This window comes from Macrotis lagotis, chromosome 2, assembly GCF_037893015.1.
Source record: "Macrotis lagotis isolate mMagLag1 chromosome 2, bilby.v1.9.chrom.fasta, whole genome shotgun sequence".
NCBI lineage: Eukaryota > Metazoa > Chordata > Mammalia > Peramelemorphia > Peramelidae > Macrotis > Macrotis lagotis.
In genome coordinates this window covers 1,269,872-1,288,731 of record NC_133659.1, presented here as the reverse complement: position 1 = coordinate 1,288,731, position 18,860 = coordinate 1,269,872, and the positions used below count along the sequence as shown (strand labels likewise).

At 44.0% G+C, this 18,860-nt stretch overlaps 1 protein-coding gene and 1 long non-coding RNA gene across 2 annotated transcripts in view; one reads left to right on the top strand and one right to left on the bottom strand.

Annotated features, from left to right (window-relative positions):
* The window catches only part of ST6GALNAC5 (ST6 N-acetylgalactosaminide alpha-2,6-sialyltransferase 5), a 303,483-nt gene extending 297,352 nt beyond the window's left edge, over window positions 1-6,131 (top strand). Inside the window, exon 5 of the mRNA XM_074221141.1 lies at window positions 5,643-6,131. Coding sequence (XP_074077242.1) covers window positions 5,643-5,874 — 232 coding nt within the window. The 3' untranslated portion in view covers window positions 5,875-6,131. The remainder of the gene's footprint in view (window positions 1-5,642) is intronic.
* On the bottom strand, window positions 1,614-17,637 carry LOC141512307 (uncharacterized). Its single transcript, XR_012475444.1, has 4 exons — window positions 17,221-17,637; window positions 15,122-15,424; window positions 14,038-15,036; window positions 1,614-5,870 (listed from the first exon to the last, which is right to left on the bottom strand). It is a non-coding gene; the product is annotated as an uncharacterized LOC141512307 (long non-coding RNA).
* Between the last annotated feature and the right edge of the window lie 1,223 nt (window positions 17,638-18,860).

Genomic DNA, 18,860 nt, shown 5'->3' with positions numbered 1-18,860 from the left:
ACCCATTATTTTTATAAACATCAAGTGTCTGTCACCAGACTGATTCCAACAATGTTCTAAACTTTGATGAATCAATTAAAAACATGAGTCATGATGGAATCAAAGCTTAATTCTTCAGGATGCCAAGGCAGCAGGAATTTGGCTCACTCACCAAGGATCACTTTTGAAATTGAAGTTGACACAGAATTTGTCTGACAAGTTTCTGCTTTTGTCACTCAGTCAGTTAGCATTTATTAAAGGACTTCTAGGTACAAGAGGGAAAACACAGGCCTTGCTCACAAGGAGTTCACCATTTAATGGGGGACACAACATGAAAACATCCATGTGCAAATGAACCATGTGCAGGATAAGTTAGAGATAACTCATGGTGTGGGGCAGGGGAAGAAGAAAGTGTAAGAGGCCTGGGAAGATAGAAGGGGAGGGTCATGAAGGACTTTGAATGCCAAGCAGAAGCTTTTCTATTGGATCCCAGAGATGATAGGGAGCCACTGGAGTTTACACCCTATTCAGTTATGGGCAATTCAACATTTTAGGAAGGTCACCTTGAGAGCTGAGGGAAGGAAGGATTGGTGTGGGAAGAGTGGCCAGAGTAGCAGCCCAGTCAGGAAGTCATATAAGCCTCCAGCATGGTGGTGGTGGCATCAGAAGAAAGGGAAGGTAGGAGAGATGTTCTGGAAGTTAGATCAACAGGTCTTGGCAACACATTGGATATGGTGAGTGAGGGAAAATGGGGAGTCAAGGATTGCCCTCTTGGTCATCAGTGGGGTGGAAGATAATGGTGTCCTCACAGTAAGAGAGAAATTTGGAAGAGGGGACGTTTGGGAATGAAAGACAGGTTCACAGTGTGGTCCCTTGGTATTTGAATTTGCCTGGTTTATCTTTCATTGTGAGCTACTTGAGGATGGAGACTTTGTTGTGCTTACATTCCTATCCTTAGAATCCAGCACGGTGTCTGGTATCTAGTCCGTACTTAATAAATGTTGCCTGAACTTTTCATAGGGACAAAGATCTAGAAATAAAATTGTCAATTGGGGCTAAACAAATAGTGCCCAGTTAGAGTAATAGAGTAAGAAATGCACTGGAAGAGATGATAAATTCAGAGAATCATGGAAAGACCTTATGAACTGTTGCCAAGCCAGGAAAACAATGGATCCATGGCCAACAGAATGCAAATGGAAAGGATAACAACAAAGCTTGGGAGACTCAGAAGAGGTCACAGACCAGTTATGAAATACTGTATAAGACTTCAGACTTTAATGCTATGTTCATTTATTTTGTGGAATGTTTCTACTCATTTTCTCTCTTTTTAAACTTTATGGAAGGGATGGCTTCCTAGAAGGGAGGAGAAAGGATATCATGAGAAATTTAGATGAAAAGTAAAAGTTTGGGATATATCTGTGAAATATCAAATTTCTCCCAGTTTTTTCTAGGAATTAGCTAGTTTTGTTAAAACTAGATTTTCTATTATTCTATTATGAGGGATAAGGAGGAAAGGTTCTGTTAGGAAATATACGTGATTTAAAAACAAAATGTCAATTACATTATTTTAAGTAGATAAAATTTTATTGATTTTGAATTTATGGAATATCATTTCTATTTGAGTTGCCCTGGAAACTTGAAGATGATGACTTTCCAGGAAAAGTGAACAAGTTATGCCAGCGGGGCTCCATTTTTTTCTTGAAAACATTTGCTATACTAGTGGAAACAAATACCCTTCATGAGGCAGGCATGTGGATAACATAATGCATTAATACAACAATATTCCCAAGCCAGAATGAAGAAACAGTTTAAATGATGCATGACAGACAGGAACTTTAACCTGAAGATGAGGTAGATTAAAGGTTTATTGTCATCAGAGGCACAGTCTCTACACCTTTTTGATGAACGACTTCCATCTTTGCCCCCAGATAGCTTAAGTTGGTTCTCTAAAAGCCATTTGTGCATTGATCCCTTCTAAGCAAAGTGAATAGTTCTTGAGGCATAACCAGATGAGCATCTTTGGGAAAGCCCAAACCATCCTTCAAGTAAAGCCTCAGGTATGGTAGGTAGAAAGCCTAAGAGGTTCTGGTGCCCTGTCACCAAGGCTTTCTGCCTCTGCTGCTCTTGTTTGGAGGTGGAATGGGTGACAGAAAGTAGCTGGTGGCAGGAGGAAGAAGATGAAATGGCATAGGAGAAATTAGGTAGCCACCAGCCACTGAAAGAGGTCATGCTGCCCCATCTATGACCAGGCAAGTACCCCCTCCACAACATCCCAGGCTCAAGCACCACATCATGATGATGTTTTTCCTTTGTTCTCAAAGAAGACCATGGCATCAGGAAGGTGATGCCATGAGAAACACATGAATTGGATTGGAGTATGGGGCTGTGCTAAGTCATTAGCCTCACTTTCTCCTTTCTCCTCCAGAGTCATCTGGGTCCAGTGGCCAGATATGAAGATGGCCCTGGATGAGACACAATCAGGGTTAAGTGACTTTCCCAAGGTCACTCAACTAAAAAGTATCTGAAGGTAGATTTCAATTCAGGTCCTCCTGACTTCAGGTGCTCTACTCACTACACCATCTATTTTCCCCACTGAACTAGATGACTCAGTGGATAGAGTACTGGACCTGGAGTCAGGAAGATCTGAGTTCAAATCCTGTCTTAGACATCAGCCTTGTGACCTTGGGCAAGTCATATTCCCTTTATTTATCATATAACCTTTACTGTAACATGGGAATAATAATATCACCTACCTCCCAGGGTTGCTGTGAAGATCCAATGTGATCATTTTAAAGCTCACTTGGGACAAGGTACATAGTGAACACCATATAAATGGTGGCTATTATGATTAAGATGATTTGTTCTATGGCAGTTTCTAGTTGGTAGAGTAGATAGAGTATTGAACTTGGAGTCAAGTTCAAATCCTGGCTCAGATGTCACTTCATTTGGCCTGTTTCTTCATCTATAAACTGGGGATGATAACAATAATGCCTACCTCTCCATGTTGAGGTAAGCATCACAGGGGCTACCGCCTCACATGGAGTGGTGGTTCATAACCACCAGTTCCTCCATTGTTGGTGGCATTCTGAACTGATCCAGCCATTCTGGAGAACAACTTGGAATGATGCCTAAAGGGTGACAAAATTCCAAAGAGAGCATAAAAAAGGAAAGGACCCACATGCCCAAGGACATTAAGAGCAGCTCTTCTTGGGGGTGGCAAATTGGAAATGGAGGGGATGCTCATCACCCAGGGCATAGCTGAACAAGTTGTGGTACATGAATGAGACAGAACATTATCATTCCGGAGGAAAGGAGAAGCCAACAGATTTCAGGAAAACCGGGAAGATTTCTAGAAATTGATGCTGAGTGACATGAACAGAAACAGAACACAGTTCCCAGGAACAGCAATGTTGCAACAATGATCAGCTGTTATGCACTTAGCTCTTCTCAGCAATCCAGTGATCCAAGTCAACTCTAAAAGTCACATGATGGAAAATGCCATCCCCATCCAGAGAAAGAACTATGGAACCTGAATGTAGACAAAGCAGACAATTTTCACTTTTTTTAGTTTGTTTTTGTTTTTTCTTTCCATGGTTTTCCTCCATGTTCTCTTTGAATTCTTCTTTCACAACATGACTAATATGGAAATATATTTAACATAATTGTGCATGTATAACCTTCACCAGATTGCTTGCTGTTTAGGGGAAGAAGTGGGAAGGGAGGGAGGAAGGAAAAAAATTTTAGAAAAATGAAAGGTGAAAACTATCTCTAATGTAATTGGAAAAAAATAAATACCCACATGTTATTCTAAAGAAAGGTTACCCTGACTAGACTGAGGAACTACCCAAGCTCATTTCAAGTTCCTTGGTTGGAGATGAGGAAGTAACATCATCCTCACCCCCAAAAATAACATAAACTGTGTGGTTCATTCCAGCAGGTGAAAATTTAATATAGGCATGTTTTAATGAGGCAGTGGCAGCTGGGAGTCGAGTGGATAGAGCACCGAGCCTGGAAGACCAAAGTGCAAATCCAGCCTCAGATACTAGCTATAGGATCCTGGACACGTTGCTGAGCCTCTATTGGCTTCGATTTCTGCATCTGTAAAATAGAGATAATTCCAGCACATACCTCCAAGGCTGTGTGAGGATTAAGTGAGATAATAATCATCAAGTGCTTAGCCTAGTGCTTGGTGTATAGGAACTACTGTGCTAGATGGTGGGAGTAGGAGCAGGATAAGGGAAGGCATGTTTCATGAAAATGGTCACTGCGGTCCACCACCCCAGGCTGCTTCTCATGAGAGCATCAGTAATAATTGCAATGAGCACAATCGGGAAGTTAGTGTTGGCTGGAATGTGGTAGAAGAGAATCTGGGCTAAACTCTGGGATTCATATTTTCAGAAACTCATCTGACAAGTTTTTATTAAGTGCTTCCTGAGACCGGAGCACCAATGCTCCAAGTCAGGGCTACAACTAGAACAACCATCCTGGCCTTCCAGGGTATTCCATGCTCTCTGTGAGCTCACTGATGCAGGTCCTCCCTCCATGAAGGGGACCCAGAACCTCTCAGATTGTGAGTTCTAGTCAATAACCTCTGTGATTCTTCCTCTGGGGGTCCACTGAGGGTGGTGAGCTCCTAACTCTAGGTTCCTTATCATGCAACAGGCCAGCCTTCACTTCTGCAACATGGCTGACCCTTCTCTTCTTATAGTCATGTGTTTGTTATCATCTCATTTATACCACTCCTCCTGTTGACAGAAATTTAAAATCACTGTGGAACGGGAGCATCTTGTGCAGAATATAACTGAGAACTAGCCAAAAGGACTCATAGCATTAATTTCCTTTTCCATAGAAACCAAATCCTGAGAAATTCACCTCACCACCTGTTATTGAACACTGATGATCAATGCAGTATATGTTGGGGCTTAGGTCCACATGCTATGCATTCTTTATCTCTATTGGTCAGCCCATAACTTTAATTCTTTGGGAAACTACAGCACCTCCCATTACTCAAACCTACGCAGCAGAACTGGAAGAATATTGATGTTAAAAACGTGAGCGTCTGTCCAGAAGACAAAGAGAATGAAACAAAGGATTCTTTCGTTATTGTTAATAGGGTCATAGATCCAGAAGTGGTCCAATCAAACACTTTTATTTTATAAATAAAGAAACCAAGCCCCAGGTAGGCCAAGCATCTTGCCTACTGTCAAAAATCCAGGAAGAGCCCTAGTTGGGATTTGAACCCAGGTCCTCAAATTCCAGAGTCAAATATCTCACTTCTGCCCTATCCTCCATGACATGCTTCCTCTCTTTTCAGGGCCCATGACTGGGGACTTAAAATAGACCAGAATCACTGTCTTTTCCCATTTGGTAAGAATAGGATTTTGTGTCTAAACCTTTCCCTAAGCCGGTGATGGCCACAATGTCCAACAGCCCCCTTGGGATCTCGTTCTGCTGAGCAGCTGCCACCATTTTCATGTATCAAGCAGGGAATCTCTCCACATGCTTAGTGATTAAATATCTGATTTGACAGTGGCTAATACTTAGTTTAATTGAGGGGAAGACAATGTGAGCTTGTCTGCCTATTATTTCCATCCCTCATGGGAACATCTTTGACTTCAACCTCTTATTTTTTTCTGGGTTTTTTTCTCCCTTTTTTTTTACAGGGACCCCAATCACCCTTCAGTACCTTATCACTATTATGAACCTTTGGGACCTGATGAATGCACGATGTACATCTCCCATGAGCGGGGCCGGAAAGGGAGCCATCACCGGTTCATCACAGAGAAGCGTGTCTTTGAGAACTGGGCCCGGGCATTCAATATCCATTTCTTTCAACCAGACTGGAAGCCGGAATCACTCGCTATAAATCCCCCTGAGATCAAACCGGTGTTCTAAAAGGAAGGAACACACAAAGCTGTGATTTCCATCTCCTAGAGTGTCGAGCTCCAGGGTCTTAAACTTCCCCTTGGGGCAAGCCAATGTGAAGGGGAAAATTCATAGGACCGGGAGAAATGAATTGCTCCAATATTCGAGGTTATCATGAATGTATGAGGTGTGACTGTCAAGTAATGCAGTCCAATTATTTTCTTTTTAAACCAATATACCAGAATTTGATCCAGCCAAATGAGCATTGTCTCCTCCAAAGCAGTTGGCTTCAGGTATCCTAATGATACCACCATTGCTGAAAACAGTTTGGGTTTCTTTTTTTTTCCCCTTGCCTTCAGAGCCAGTTTATGAGCCATGAAGAAAAGGCGCATGATTGCTTGACAGTCACACCTTGTAAGAGGACATTGCCTATTGGACTGTATCTTTACCTAATACCTGACTTCTGCCATCTCTCTGAACAATCTGTGTAGGATTTGTCAAAGGCAGCCTGGACCAGTCTAGATGTGACTTTTAAATAGCACATTTCCACAGACTTTCATAATGCGAATCGACAGTATTTAGTTATCAAGGGATTTTTACCGACACTTAGGTCAGTGTTTGCTTGGTTTTTTCTACACTATAGTTATGTGATTCTTTATTTTTCAGGACCCTTTATGTCTCGAATGAAAATTGATGATGGTTTGGGACAGCTTCCCTTTAAGTTGATATGTTTCTGTGTGTTTCTTTTTTTTTATTTTTCATTCCATGATTAACATTTGCATGGACCTGATGTTAGAGTAGGATCATATTTTTAAAGCCTGGATTTCACTCCAGGATTTGTCTTTTGTCAGAAAAAATATTCCAACAGGATTTGGAAAAAAATATTCGAGGCATGTATACCTCAAACCTTTCCTAGGTTAATTTCCACCAGAGAGATGAGCTCAAAGCCAGCTTCCCTCGGTAAGAACCAAAAGTGAGTCCTTTGCTCTCTGGGTGCTGGTGCTGCCACTGGCAGAGGAGAGCTTCTCTGGTGGTCCCACCATTCTCTGTGGCCTTCTATACTTCCCTACCACCTGGAGCCTTTCCTCTCTTGACAAATGGTTTCCTGCTCCAGCTTACCTTGGTTCCCAAGATGCCTTCCAAATCATAGACCAAGTGCATTTACTACATTGGTGCTTGTAACTACACCAGCAAGAAAACATCTAGATCGGCCTCCCAGAAACCTAGTGTGTATGCTGAGAAGGAAACTTAGTAGGGACTCCCTGCCCAGGATCATTTGCTGAAAATCTCCTTAGATAGGTCTACTGAAGGATGCCATATACTTGTCAATTCACCCACAACCAAAATCATTTCCTGGTTAAAGCTTTCCAGGTTTCAAAGGGTCTCCCAAATGGGAAAAAATGGTACCAGTATTTCCACTCCAAACCTTAAAGGGGAGATAGGTTTTAACAGAGTTGAATGCAAAGACTCTAGGCAAACATTACATCCATAATGTCCAGGGACCTAGGCTGGGTCCCAAATCTTCTTAATTTGTCACAAAGTGGCTTTCAGTTCTACTCATTTATTGCTCCACTCTTTCTCTCACCAAGATGAAAATTCAACCCTTCTCTGGTGATCACAGCAGAGGTTTGTGCAGATGCTAACACAATTCACTTCTATCACCAGGAGAAACAAAGGTGATCTCATTGTAACTGTGGTTACAGCATTAAAAGCCTCCCTCACTGCCTCCTGGAACTTGATGGGTCCATTTCCTCTCCTTCCATATTTAATGGGATAATAGAATTATACAGAAAAAAAGCTGAACACCCAGCCCTCCATCACGTACATGTCTCCTGGAGCCAGTGACTGAGGGCTTCAAATAAATCATGCCTCTGTCAGATAGACAAACCACTTTTCCCATCATTGGAAGACATTGGTCTGCTGTTTGAGCTGAAAGAGTTCCTCGGCCCTTAAAAACCTCTATTGATGGCTCAATGGGTAGAACATGGGTACTGGAGGCAAGGAAACCCAACCTCAGGCACTTGCTAGTTGTGTGATCCTGAGCATCTGCCTCAGTTTTCTCATATGTAGACTTGGGATCATAACAGCCCCTACCTCCTAAGGCCATTGGGAGGATCCAATGAGATTCTGTATCACATAAATGTGAGCTATAATTATTACTATTATTCTAAAGGCAGAGCTGTAAGCTCTGTTCATGGGCTGTTCCCAGTCCAACAACAGCTGTAATAAGGAGCATTTGATTTGTGGTCAAAGGGTCTAGGTTCAAATTCCCATTCAGTGACCATGATGTCCCTCAACTTATCTGGGATTCAGATTCCTTTTCTGACAAGGGAGAAAAGGGGATCTCTGGGGCTCCTCCACCTCTAAGACCAGGATCACATAAGAATTCATCCCCAGGTTTTCAATGTGGACATTCTCTTGATAGCAGTACTTCCTGATCATGGTACAAGACTACTTTAATGTCTGAGGAGCACTCAACAAATATCATCTCACTTGAGCTTCACAACATAACCTGTATGGAAGGTACTGAAGGTGTTGTTTTTCCCCACCTGACAGATTGGATGGGTGAATGGATGGGTAGAGGGATGGATGGTTAGAATGGTTTGTGGGTGGATGAGTGGATGGGCAGGTGGATGGATGGATGGATGGATGGATGGATGGATGGGTAGATGAGTGGATGGGATGGATGGTTAGGAATAATGGGATGGACAGATGGGTGAGTGGGTGGTTGGGTGGGTGAATGGATGAGTGAGTGAATGAATGGGTGGATGAGTGGGTAGGTGGATAGATGAGTGAATGAATGGGTGGGTGGATAGATGAGTGGATGGATAGATAGGTGGATAAATAGGTGTGGCTGGAGGGTAGATGGAAAAATGGGATGTTTGAATGGGAAGGATGGATGGATGGATGGATGAATGGATAAATGAATGGATGGATGGATGGTTAGTGAATGGATGGGCGGATGGGTAAATGGATGGGTGGATAGATGGATGGATCAGTAGATAGAGCATCTATGAAGTGTTAACTCTGTGTCTGACATTGTATTGAATACTAGAGAGATAACAACATGGCCCCTCCTATTGAGATGCACCCTTTCTAGCAGAGGAAAAGAGAAAAAAGATCCTGAGGTGGAGTTGGAAAGGTGTGTGAGTGGATGGAGAAGTGGTTTAGTGGGAAATGCTGCTGACCAGAGAATGAGCCAGAAGTGGAGTAGCTGAGCCACCTTAAGAAATGAGATAGGGACATGGAGTAGAGCCAGTCTTCTCTAAATTTATCCTTACACATGAGGACACTGAAGTTCAGAGAGGCATGTGACTTGTCAATGGTCACACATTTACTGTGTGACCCCAGGTCTTCCTGACTTGAAATCTAGACTGCTCTCTGCAACAAGTTGGTCCCCTTACCCTTCCTAGGACTTGGAATCACAACCAATTCCTGAAACTCCCAGATTCTTGATGTTTCCATTCAATGAGGAAGCAAGAGAGTGTTTTTCAAGGAAGAGGCTTGTAAGTCATTACAGTGTGAGTTTCCAGTTAAAAAATCAAATGTGTCACATCCTCGGGGACCATTTTGACAGGAGCAGTGGAAAGCTACTGAAGCTCCCTCTACCTGGGGCAAGCCTTTACTCTGGTTCCTACCACTGGCCAGGTATTCAGTTCCATGAGGAACAGACATCAATGGCTTGTTCTAAGCTCTGGACACTTCCATTGGTGTCCATCTTTCCCTTGTATCTCTGCTTTGTAGAGTATGCAGATAGACAATTCAAGGCTTCTGCTATTTCCACACCAGGATATGAGCCCATAACTGGTGCTTGGCCATTAGGGGCAAGGGAACAGAAATTCAAAAACAGAAATCCATCACTCCAAATGGCCCATAAAAGAGGAATCTTGCATTTCATATACAGCAGTAAAGAGTCGCCCAAGAAAAGTTACATTAAAAGAACATTAAGAAATAAATATTCTGCCATGCTGCATAGGATTCCCATTATGGTTAATAGGTGTTGGGCTGCGAAATCCCTGTGCATCCCCACATCAGTGTTGACTCCCCAGGGCCTGAAGGAAGGTACCTGACGTTGGGCTGTCAACATCCCAACTGTTCCAGACCAGACTTCCCCCTGCAAACAGGGGAGCCCATGCATCCAGAGTCTGGGAACAGCTACAGAAAGGGGGTCCTAGACCCTCTGGCAGAATCACATTATGAAATGTATAAAAGAAAATACAGGAAACCAATTCTAGGTAATCATGATAACAAATTATTTCCAAAAACATGTCCATGGATCTCATGGACAGGGAGGTTCTCCTTCAGGTCACAGGTTTCCCACTTCAGAGTCTTCCAGTCCCTCCTTCTCACTTCTTCTGTAACCCTATGAACTATACACAGAGTTGAAGTGAGCCCTTGCTGCTCCTCCTGGGGACACAAGCTCTGGGAGCTGGCTTCCATTCCCATTACACAACAATGAGAAAGTTGAAGCTCCTAGGTAAAGTGACTTGCTCACTGACACACAGGAATTTCCTCCAAGTGTGTGTGTGGCACATGGAGCACTGGACTTGGAACCGGGAAATGATGGTTCAAGTTCTGCCTGAAATACTCTGGGTGGGTCCCTCAGCTCTTTGTATCTCAATTTCCCTATAAAGTGGGGACTCAGATCTCCTTCTAGCTCCAAGTTGATCCAATTTCATTAAGTGAACATGTGACCCTATAAACATACAAAGCCATTTTTTTCTAAATAATAAATGGCACCTAAACCAATCTGGCCCCAAGATTCCACTAGGTCATAGACCTGCCTTCCAAGGTAGACTGGAGGCAGGGATTCTGCAACACATAGATGCTAGTGAGCTGGCCCAGGATCCACAACCAGGATGGGGCTCGTGAAGCACGGGGACTCATCTCTCTGACTTCTCTGCCCACTGCACCATGCGACCTCTCTTGCTGCTGCTTGGAGTACACCTTATATCCATTATCTCAGTGCTTCCTGGGAGGGGGCAAAGAGGGCCATGACTGCCCTCATTCCTAAGGCTGAAGGAGGCTTCTTTGCTCATCTCTTGTCATGCAGGACCGGACTTGACCTCAGGAGTGTCCATCCAGCACACTCCTAAGACAGATTGGCTCTCTTCAAACCATCTTGGTGGCTGGGCCACCTGGTCCACCTGGGTCAATCCTTCCCCTCTACCTGCAGATGACCCAGATTTTAAGGGACTTCCCCAAGAGCACACAGAGGCAGGCACAGAAAATCTTCTGGTCTAGCCACTGCTCCCAAGATCACAGCAGGTGACTATCCCTTCCTGGGGCTCCGTGAGAGCATAAATGGATCTCCAGGAACTCAACTGACTCTGAACTGAAACAGGAGGTAACTGCTCCAAGCATCTTGAAAGGGCATCACCAATGTAGCCCAAGTCCAGGTTTCTCTAAAGATACCCAGGTTATCTGGGTAAATTGCCTGTGATGTTGACCTTCTCTCAACCCAGATGGCAATCTATCTATGACTTCACAGAAAAAGCCTAGTGCACCCAGAGATCAGGGGACTGACCAGGGTCTCATAGCTAAGAGTCTTGGAGTCAGGATGTGGACCCTGGCCTTCCTGCCTGGTTTATCTGCCATGCCCTGCTGCCTCTACTAGCCACACACACACACACACACACACACACACACGTATAGTCTATGTCTATATCACACATATAGACATGTATGTTGCTAAGTATATTGTGTTGTATTATTTCTAGATCCACATACATAGGTATGTATATTTATGACCTATACATACATAAATATTATGTATACATATAGACCTAAATGGATATATGCAAATAGGATAGAGTTGGAGAATTTCTAAATTGCTCCTGTGAAAAGGGATCTTATTCTTTTCCTCTTGGGTGTTGGGATGTGATGTTGGTCAGTATCCAAGGGGTCCAAGGAATTCTTGGCTCTCACACATCACTTGAATGGCATGTACCTGCCACCTCTTCCCCCCTGCTTCAGTTGTCCTTCTCCAGAGCATTTGGAGGCCAGGGCCTCCAAGCTGCCTTCCTCTTGGAGTGTCTAAAGGAGAGGCCCAGTAAAAGTCATGGCAGCAAGAACAGACTGGCTGCTGGAGAACCCAATGGACATGAAAAGAAAAAAAGAGTAAGCTTTGCCTAATGGCTGCCATCCTTGCAGACTCAGAAGGGGCTTAGAGGTGGAAAGAAGGTGTGTGTGGGAACCATCTTCATCCCACTTGATCTCACTTCCTTGGGTGAATGAGTCTCTATAGAGGGGAAATCGGTTTTAAAGTTCAGGGCACTCTCGTCTAGGAGCCACATTGGCATTTGTTCCATCTGCTTTCCAGTGCCACCATTTTTCTTTTCACATCTACATCTTGTGCATCGATCTAGAATGTAAGCCCCTTGAGAGCAGGGACTGTGTGTGTTACCTCTTTGCTACCCTGTGCCTAGCCCAGAGCTCTTAATAAACATCTTCATCAATGAACATTTCTAAGCACTGGCTAGAAAGTAAAGATTTGATTGGACAAAAATAAATGGCTTTCATTTCCATTTTTAAAAACAGAGCAGATTATAATGGGTGAAGGAAAAGTAAACTACAGTGTTGGTAATGACAGTGATGGAAAGAATTAAGGGGACTTTGTGTGGTCAGTCTTCAGACTAACAGCTGACCTAGAGCAGGGCGCCCACAGTCCTGTGACTGAACTCAGTAGGTTTGTTACCATGGGACATTAAGGCACATGAAGGAAACCAGGGTCAGCAAGCAGGTCGGGGACAAATTACGTCTAATGTTGATGAATGTAATATTGTACATAGAAAGACTGCATGGGGCTCCTCCTGAGCTAGAAAAAAGATGGGCTCCTGAGTAAGGGACCAGGGATGGCCCCATCCTGAGCTGACTAGGTTCCCCAGTCCACAGCAAACCAAGTCCCAGTGTGGACACTCCATTCACTGATGGAAAGTCAAGCTGATCCTTCTCAAGGATGAGGGAAAAAATCCTATCTGTTCTCCTAAAGCAGATTCCTTTCCTCTTAGTATGAAGAAGGCAGCAAAGCCCCCAAGGAGAACACCTGGAGAAAAGAAAGTTTGGAAGAGATCATTCAGGTGTGTTTGTATGTTTCTGTGGATGCCTATCTGGGTGGTATTTGTGTGTCCATATGTTGAGTGTGTGGTGAGGTGAATAACACAAGTATTTGAAAAGGGATGGTTGTTACACACAAACCCCAGAGGCCCTAGAGGGCAGAACCAGAATGAGGGAAGGTCATTTACAAATGGAGAAATCAAGATTTAGGTTTTGCACTTATTGGAGCTGTCCACCCAAGTGAAGGTCACAGAGCTCCCCATACATCCTAGGAGAGATCCTTATTCCAGTGTGACCTGGACTCAATGACTTCTGTGGATGCACTGGGATTCTGCAGGGGACTCACAGGAAGGGGAGCACAAGAACATCCCCCCCTCCCAACTCTAGGAGGTAGCGGATGTGGGAGACATGGCCAGTAACCTATTGATGAGTCGCTATTGAGTTCAAAGATTGGGAAATTGGGAGCCAGAGAGCAGGACTCAAATCTCATCTCTGACCTATCCTGGCTGTGTAACACTGGCTAATAGCCTAACTTACCAGAGCTCTGGGCTGCTGTCCCTAAGCAAGTACCTAAGAGGTACCTGCATTGGTAAAGGAGGTGCCCTTATGTGGAAGGGCTGGTTCTCAGACTCATCTATCACAAAGCTCATTAACTTTGAAGGATGCACTGAGAAGCAACATGGAGGAATGGATGGAGTGTGGTGGCATCTGGAACACCAGAGTTCAAATCTCCTGTTCCAACATGGTGTGTGATGCTGGGTCAGTACACCAGGGATCTGTAGACTGGGCCAGGGTGGGAGTTGCCAGCCTGCATCTGCAGAGGGATTTCCCTCCCCATTGGGATGCCCAATGAAATCTCAGAGCCATAGACTCAAAGGAGACTTGGGTTATGGAAGAGGCTGTAAGGAGTCTCCCTAGATCATAGCAAAAAATGGGTGGAGGGCAGAACCAAGCACTGACCTTGACTTCTTCCTGGTCCTTCCCAAGACCAAGAACTCCTGGCATCTTATGGGGCAGGCTTCCCTGGTCCTGATTCAGACCATGCTCCCCAAGTGCTTTCCTTGGGAGATGAGCTCTGAGAGTTGTATAACTGCTCCCCCACCCACCCAGCAGCCCTCATGGGTGAGGCTTCCTCACCTGTTTGGTGACTTGGCCACGTTGGCAGTCTGCTGAATTCTTTTCTGAATGGCATTGGTAAATGCATAAAGTTCTGCGTTCATCTCCAGGTTGCCTGGCTGACTCTCCTCTCATGCTAGAAGATCCCCTCCAGATTCTCCACCCTAGAGGCTGCTCCCTCTGGTTGGCCAGTGCCTCTGAGAGCCTCCACTTTGAGGATGATGCCCAGGTCACCCATCTTTTCATTCTTCTCCATTCTCCCAGACTTCCTCTATGTCCCACCCCATCTCCAGGATACCTTCATATCGTCCCCCCCCCCTTTTTTAGGCTTTTGCAAGGCAAATGGGGTTAAGTAGCTTGCCCAAGGCCACACAGTTAGGTAATTATTAAGTGTCTGAGGCCAGATTTAAGCTCAGGTCCTCCTGACTCCAGGGTCAGGCTCTATCCACTATGCCACCTAGCCACCCCGCCCCCCTTCTTTTTAGGGCTTCCCATTAGAACAGAAAGTCTTTGAGGGCAGGGGCTATTTTTCTGTTTGTATTTGTATTGCCAGTGTTTAGCTCAAAGTCAGAATTTGATAAATATTCCTTGACTCAGATAAAGAAAACAGGCAAGCCAATTCTAACCAAACACTGTTCCCAAAATGCTTAGTTTGGCCAACTCCCTGCCAGTAAAGAAAGGCTGATCCAGGTCAACCCTGCTCAGAGCTGAGCCCAGCCCGTCTCCCTGCCAGTCTGTGTTCTTCCTGGCCCTCCTCTTGGAGAACTGCACATTCCCCTCCAGACTGAGAGGAGCCACCAAATGATGAGCTTAATGGATGGCATGACATATGGAGCTGGGTGGGCAAACCTTCGGGTGCATGGACATAGAAACAACTAAAGATAATAAGAAATTTATGTCCATCATCTCATGGGTCCTGGGAGGTGTGTTCTAGGATTCTTCGCATTTTCCGGATGAGAAACTGAATCTGAGAGTCACCTGAGCAGGGTCACCCAGCCATCTGACCGACTCCAGGTTCCCCTTTGGAGAAGAGAACAGGAAGTTACTTTGAGAACTGAGTCCTGCTTTTAAATACTTGGATGATCTCCCTGAAATCAAGACTCACCATTTTCCTTTTGTGTCTAGGTTGAAGGAGAGGCTGCTGAAGTCGTTTCCAGTTTTACATTTTGGGATTCTGGAATTTAACAGGTCACCAAAGAAGCAAATGGGAGGGTCCCCCAGAGGGCAAAAGAGAAGCACAAGTGGGTGTGAAAGCTATAAGGCACTAGTGAGGGAGTCATGGGGCGGGTAGAAGAGCCCTAGTGTTAGAGGCAGAGGGTCTGGTTTTGAATCCTGCTGCACCACTGATCAGTCTGATCACCCAAGTGGCCTTGGATCCCTCATTTACTCACTGGCCTGTTTTCTTCATCTGTGGAATGAAAAGGATGCATAGTCATGACCAGCTCATGTCCAACCAAAGATGAGGAAAAATGTGACCCAGAGGGAAGGGGTTCTAGCCCTATGGCAAGAGTGAAGGATAGTGTAGGAATAGCCCACCCACCCAAGGAGGGGTTGGGCTCACACACACACACACACACACACACACACACACACACACACCTTCACTTTGCTTTCTAGGGCAACAAACAACTGCATAAATACTCAATACAGACAATAATACTATCCAAAAGAGCTCCTGTGTCCCCTTCTCCCTTTCACCCAATTCTGTAATCTGCTCCTCCAGGGCACCTGTTCAAAGCCATCATATTCCAGCCTCCCTCTTGCTGGGCACTTGCCAGCTTATCATGGGGCAGAGATGCAGAGGGGCAGAGAACCCCCATCGACTGTGGCTTCCCTTGGCTTCCTGGTCTACCTGATCCCATTGGAATCCAAACAGCCCATGACTGCATGAACCTCCTTAGCCTTGGATCATGCTGTTGTTTCAAAGCAGGCTCCTGGCCAAATACATTCCCCCACATGTTTTTCACACAGGCAGCAGCCAAGAAAAGTCTTCCACCTCATGTGAGATTTTTAAAAGTGAAATGAAGGAGTAGGTGCTATGTTGTTGGTTTTAGATCAGCACTCTAACCTGCCAACATTATTTTAATACTTAATTCTGTCAAAACTGAACAGGATTCTTTGAAAGAAGGTGCAGAATGATGGTGGTTTGGAGATTTCTGATTATTAATATCAAGCAAGGGGGGGGGAAGGCAAATAAAGAGACACATGCCACCTATAGAAAGGCTGTCACTACAAAGTCCAATCAGAAGGATGAATTCCCTCAAATTTATGAGATGTTCTAAATAGTCCAAGGTTCATTTAAATTGTGACTTTAGCAATCATCTTCATTTCCAAATGTAGCCCTTTCCTACTCCTACAAAGAAAACCATTAAACCAGCCTTTGTAACAAAGAATCAAAAAGAGTGCTGAAAAGGTATTGTAGTAAAAACTAGCTAGCACAGAAAGTGAGTCTGGGAATGTATGCAATAGTCCATACCCAAAGTACGCCACCTCTATAAGGAAGAGAGAAAGGTTGTTTTTTTTTTTCTTTTTCTCTTCTCCAGGAACAAATATGGTCATTGTGATTGAAAGAATCATCAGTTTCATTTGGGGGATGGGGAAAATTGTTCATTCGCTTTACGTTTTGCATCCCTTCTGTATGTTTTCCCACTTCCTCTTACTTCATTCTGCAGAAGTCCATATAAATCTTCTTCTGTTTCTATGAATTATTTATATTTATTGTTCCTTATGGTACTGTAATAGTCCATTACTTTAACATATCACAATATGTTTAGCCATTCCCTAATTGATAGACATCCAGTTTGCTTTGGACTATATGGGCCTTACTGTTTATTGTCAGCTTCCTTGGATATATGCTGTAGCACTGGGATTTCTTAACCAAAGCGTATGGAGATTTAATTCACCCTCTTTGAATAATGTATTGGAATGTTTGGACTAGCTCCCAGGTCAACCAACAGTGTATCCATGTGGAAAGCTACACGGTTTTCCATAACCCCTCGACCATGAGCTGTCCCCATTTTGGGCTGGAGTGAGTTGTTTTGATTTACATTTTTCCTATGATTAGAGTCTCAGAGCAAAGATCAAGATTAGCAAATAATAGGAAGGAGAGAAGGAGAAAGGGAGGGAGGGAGGGAGGAAAAGAGTAGGAAGGGGGGTGGCTAGGTGGCATAGTGGATAAAGCACCTGCCTTGGAGTCAGGAGTACCTGGGTTCAAGTCCGGTCTCAGACACTTGATGGTTGCCTAGCTGTGTGGCCTTGGGCAAGCCACTTAACCCCATTTGCCTTGCAAAAACCTAAGGAAAAAAAAAAAAGAAAATCAAGAATAGGAAGGAAAAACATAAGTGTCCCATTGAAACTACTCAAGTAACCAAGAATCAAAAATAAGATTGACTCAGGTAAAATAATTTTAACTAGAAATTTAAGCAATGTAAATCCATTGTCCTAAAGAATAAAAGAGGCCTGAAAGCACCTTGGTGACCAAACATTCTATTTCCTTGCCAAAGACAGAAGACAATGGGTTAGAGCAGGGCTGGCCCAAGGGTCTATTAAATACTTTAGTAAATGAAGCCGAGCTACCACACAGCTCTCCCTAAAATGAAAAATATATTGTCTGTTGTTTCAATAAAACTTTTTTTTAAGTTTTTGCAAGGCAATGGGGTTAAGTGACTTGCCCAAGGCCACACAGCTAGGTCATTATTAAGTGTCTGAGGCTATATTTGAACTCAGGTACTCCTGACTCCAGGACTGGTGCTCTATCCACTGTGCCACCTAGCCACACCCCTTCAATAAAACTTTTACAAATAAAATTGCATAGTCCTGGGTTAGAGCACAAAATAAGCTGTATAGTTTTCTGAAGAAAGACAACACAAGATTATGAGCAAGGTCATCTCCAAAAGTAGAGAGAAATAGTTGAAAGCAAAACCAGCTTTAAAAAAAGAAACTTTCCCAGATATTCAAACAAGCAGAGCCATCCCAAAGACATGCAAAATAAAAATGAAAAGGGAACTACAGAGAACCAAATCCAACATCAGACACTTAATGATGACCTAGTTGTGTGGCCTTGGGCAAGTCACTTAACCCCATTGCCTTGCAAAAAAAAATGGGAAAGGGTGGCCAGAAACTTAGGGGGGGAAACAAACCTTTTCCTCTTTGATGAGAATGGCCACATGTGGCCACCCATCCCCAATGTGCAATAGGAGATCTAGAAACTCCACAAAAAGGGAACCAAGACAGGGATCAAGTGCGCAGAGAAGTTGGGGCCGGACTGTGCCGTCATTAAGTAACCATTGGCAATGTAACTGAGGGGGAATATGACAAAAGCATGGAAGATAGTCTTAGACCTTGTTCATATTGAAGAGAAGGGAGATGAGGTCAAGTTGTCCTCAACAAAGGTAGGAACCAGACACATGAAGGTGATTTTAAGGTGGCTTTATGGGTATATTCTTATACTTCATCTATTTACATACACCCAATGCCAGTCACTCCCCAAACTCTTTCCTCCTTGTTTGTTACAGATTTTGACTTGTGCACACCAACTAACTGAGATGGTTTTCCTTCACCTTCCTTTCTTTTCTTCCCCAGTGTATTCCTCTTCCCCTTCCTTTTCAGTCTTCTCAGTCAGGTCTTAAGATCAAGACAAAACAGAACCTGATCTAGTCCTTGTCTAGCTTCACACACTGCCTAGCTGGGGGATCCTGGATGACTCACTTAACTCTTTTGCCTCAGTTTCCAAGTACTTACTATGTGCCAGTCACTATGATAGGACTCTAAATCATTCATTCCTCACAATTCTAGGAGTTAGGTGTTTTTATGGTCCCCATTTTACAGTAAAGAATCAACAACAG